Raw genomic sequence first — 3,985 nt, forward strand, 5'->3', positions numbered from 1 at the left:
AAAAAAAAAAAAAAGAAAAGAAAAGATGGGCTGTGAAAGAGTCGGGTGTGGTGGTGCCCCTGTAGCTGCAGCTACGTAGAAGGCTGAGGCCAGAGGATCGCAAGTTGCAGGTCAGCCAGGGTAAATTGGTGAGATCCTGTCTCCAAATGAAAAATAAAAAGGGCTGGAGATATAGCTCAGTGCTGGAGCACCTCTGGGTTCCTTCCATTCCTAGTGCTGGTGGGAGGAAAAAAGGATGACAGGGTGAGCTCATTGCGTAGCTGTCATTGTGCATTTAAAAAAAGTTCCACTGAAAGGCACGTTCGTGCCAGGACAAAGGGCTCCAGATTTTTCGAGCAGAGAATCACGAAGCTTCACCATGTGGCTCACGCACAGGAGGGTGGAAGTCACCCTTTCGTCCCCCTGAGTCAGAGCTGGTCGCACACCCGTACAAAAAAAAAAAATGTGTCTCTCTGGTTGCCAAAATCGCTCGTTTTTCCTTTCGCAGGGCTTCCAGCCAGCTGTCCTGGTTTTCCAGCCATTGGTTTATGGTCATGATGTCCCTGTACCTGCTGCTGCTGCTTTCAGTGAGTGTCATCAACTCCTCTGCTTTCCAACACTTTTGGAATCGCGTGAAGAGATAATCTCTCTGGGCTTGGTGTGGGGGCGCCTCAGCCCTGTGCCTTCTCGTAGCCTGTTCTCTACCTCCTGTGCCTTATGTCCAGCCAGGTTGAGCCTAGGGGATGGTTGGGGGACTGCAGGACAATTTTCCGTGTGTCGTAAGTGTACCGATTGCCTTTGATAATACTTCCAGCCACAATGTGGTCAGTGAGGACCCCCGGCTCCCCTCGGTCCTGTGGAGTTGGTTTCTTCAGCCAGGGCCAAAGGAGAAGTCCTACTGCATTTAAAAACAAAGTGTCCCAACCCTGAGCGGCACGGTGGTGTTTACAGTCACTCCTGGCAGAGGCTGGGCCTTTCTCTCAGCCTTCTGGAAGGCGGGATGCGTGTAGCAGGGACCATAAATCACTGTAAATCACTAGGTGGTTGCCTTGTTTTGACTCGAGACATTCAACAGAGACAGCCACGTTTCTCCCCAGAAATCAGCAGGATTGTTTTGGGATTCCATCAGCTTTTGTACGTGAGTACATAACATTTTCATAGTTTTCACAAATCAACAAACAGCTGCCTGCTGCAGCTGGATCTCCTTCTTCCAGACCGAGGACAAGAATGGAATTAACCAGAGGCCTGATTAAAAAAAAAAAAAAAAAAAAAAATTTCAGACTTAACAAGGAGCAACTTGAGTCATCTTTTTCTAAAAATTACCAGCTGCTGATTACAGCTGAAATGGAACCAAATGTTTGTTTTCTGATTTTTTTTTTTTTAATAGCCATTTGACAAATTAGTCCTTGTGAGCAGAGTAAGGGGGAACTTTCTAAACCTAGAGCACCATCTGGCCAGGATTCACAGCCTCGCTGCTGGCCGTGTTTTAGAGAGATGTTGCTGAGCCATGGGCTTGCTCCTGTTCTCCTCACGAAGCTGCCTTGACCGTGGCCTCAGCCACTAGCGCCATGCCGCTGGCCTTCCGGACACAAAGTGCTGCAGAGCCGTGGACGGCACTGCCTCCAGGGGCATCGTGGTCCGGTGACACGGCCTGACTTGGTGGTCTCCGACCTCTTCCACCTGCTGCGTTTCAGCCCTGATGGAGTCCTGCCTTCCTGGGGGTGGCATTTTTAGAAGGGAGAAAATCATTTTTCTATAATTTGTAGAGTTGTGAAAAAGCAACTGTCACGGTTTTTACATTGGATGTTGGAACATTTCAAAAATAATAAAGGTATTTTCCTAGTTACCACAGCATCTTTGTGACCACTATCAGCCTCCCTGTGTCTACTGTACATGCGCTGGGGTTCAAATCCTTTTCCCGCTCTTTCCTGGTTCATGGTGGCTGTGTGCTGAGTATCGAGGGGGTGGGACTTCTGTCACAGGGCTCCCACGTGGGAGGGGCACACACTGCGCCAGGCGGCAGGGACCCAGCGGGATCAAAGCCCCTGCACTGGCAGGGTTGACAGTGGCAAGGTGGCCAGGCACACGAGCTCCTCAGGAATGAGGTTGGCATGATACCGGCATCACAAGGCATCTGGGGATTATGTGGCACAGGGTCCTGACGTGGTCCGGGGTCAGAAGTTGGAGCGGACAGGCGGAATGCACCTGTGGCTACTGATTTCTTTTTTACAGCAATCCTTGCTGACTCTGAGAGACAAGGAGCTGGAGCGCAAGGGCTCAGCCAAGGTTTTATGGCTGGAAGTGGCAGAGCTGGTGGCCGAGCCCAGCACAGATGAGGATCAGTGTCCATCCCTTAGCCACCCCTTTCACCCCACTCCACCCCCAAAAAGGGTGACTTTTACCTGCAGCCTAGAAGAGGAAGCCTGCTGGCCACACGGTGGTACACACCAGTAATTCCACCACTTGGGAGGCTGAGGCGGGAGGATCACCACGAGTCCCGGGGTGCATAGTGAATTAAAGGCCAGTCTGAGCTACACGGTAAGACCCTCTGTCAAAAACTACAATCTGGGCCGGGGCGATGGCTCAGTAGGATAAGCGCTTGACTGGCAAACGCAAGGATCTGAGTTCAATCCCCGGTTCTGCCAAAAAAAAAAAAAAAAAAAAAAAAAAAAAAACCCTACAATCTGTTCTAGGCTGAGAGGGGTAGGCAAAGTGTTTCAGGCAGTGGGAAGAGCACATGCGAAGACCTGGAGTTATGGAAGGAGCTAGAAGTGAAGGGGGCCTGACAGGAGGCAGGGTAGGAAAATGGCCTGCAGCAGTTGGCGGGGGCCAAGTCCTGAAGCCCTTAAAAGCACTGAGTGAGGGACAGTGTGAAGGGGACTTACGAAAGGAAGATGGAATTTAGCTTTCTGAAAAATCTCCCTGGCTGGTGGGTGAAGGCCAGATTGAGGATTATCCTGAGGACTGAAAGATCTGGTAGGAGAGAGACCAGCACTGAGTAAATAGCAAAGAGGCTGTTGTGTCCTTGTGTCATTGTCAGGGTCTTTGCTGCTGTTGTTGTTTGTTCGAAATGGCCTAACAGAGCAGGAACTCTGCAAAGAAGATAGCAGACGGACATGTTCAGAGAAATAGGAAGAAGCTGAAAGTGTGACAGGCCTGAAGGGGAGGTGGAGGAGCAATGTTCATGCCGTTAGAAATTGGGATTATGCCTGCAGAGCAGCTGTTAAGTTTGCTGCTGGTGTCGATGGCAAATTTGGCAGGATGGGTTTCTGCAGGGAACAAAGACCACAAGGCTGTTTTGTCTTGGGGACAGTGACAGTGTCTGGGAGGCCTCAGTTCCTCAAGACCTGGCCGTACAGCTCAGATTATGAAGCCCTCCTTTGGCTTGAATCGTTTTTGTTTTGGGACTCGAACTCAGGGCCTTGTGCTTGCCAGGCAGGTGCTGTGCCACTGAGCTACATCCCTGGCCCGGAGGCTGGCATTCAGGTGATGTTTGTCTCAGACCTAGCCTTCTCTTTTTCCTATCTTCCCTGACATCCCAGGAAAGAAAAACAAAATTGTAACATGATATTTAATGTGATTTTGGGGACCTGAATGTAGATGGATCACAATCTTATCTGGTGGAGGGTCCTCAGATGGGGTGTGTGACTGGGGGAAGGAAATCCCTGAGCTGGGGGAGTTGGAGTATACAGGAAAGAAGACGGGGACAGAGCTCATTCCGAGCTTCCTGGGCCTGCGCACTTTCGTCTTGGTAGTCCTCCTCTATAACAAAATATTTAAAATTATATTTTACAACTGCATTCATTGGTAAATACAAAACCCTGAAAACATTTTCTTCCACTGAAACATTCCTTTTTTCCTTCTAATTTCAAAAGAAATCAAAACATCTCCATGGTGTGGGCCTTAGGCACTGTGCCTGCTTTATCGAATGATGGGTCGGCCCTGGGCCTCTGGGTAGCTGGGAATGGATGGAGGAGGAGGAGGAGGAGAAAGAGGAGGAAGGGGG

The 3,985-nt window shown here is 50.0% G+C and overlaps 1 protein-coding gene across 2 annotated transcripts in view; it reads left to right on the plus strand.

Annotated features, from left to right (window-relative positions):
- The window catches only part of Parp16 (poly(ADP-ribose) polymerase family member 16), a 38,553-nt gene extending 36,740 nt beyond the window's left edge, over window positions 1-1,813 (plus strand). For both annotated transcript variants that reach the window (XM_004628813.2, XM_023712709.1), the window contains exon 7: window positions 488-1,813. In XM_004628813.2, the coding sequence (XP_004628870.1) occupies window positions 488-623 (136 nt within the window). In that variant the 3' untranslated portion in view covers window positions 624-1,813. The remainder of the gene's footprint in view (window positions 1-487) is intronic.
- The last annotated feature ends 2,172 nt before the right edge of the window (window positions 1,814-3,985 follow it).

The sequence above is a fragment of the Octodon degus genome, unplaced genomic scaffold (genome assembly GCF_000260255.1).
Source record: "Octodon degus isolate 3935 unplaced genomic scaffold, OctDeg1.0 scaffold00026, whole genome shotgun sequence".
NCBI classification, from domain to species: Eukaryota; Metazoa; Chordata; class Mammalia; order Rodentia; family Octodontidae; genus Octodon; species Octodon degus.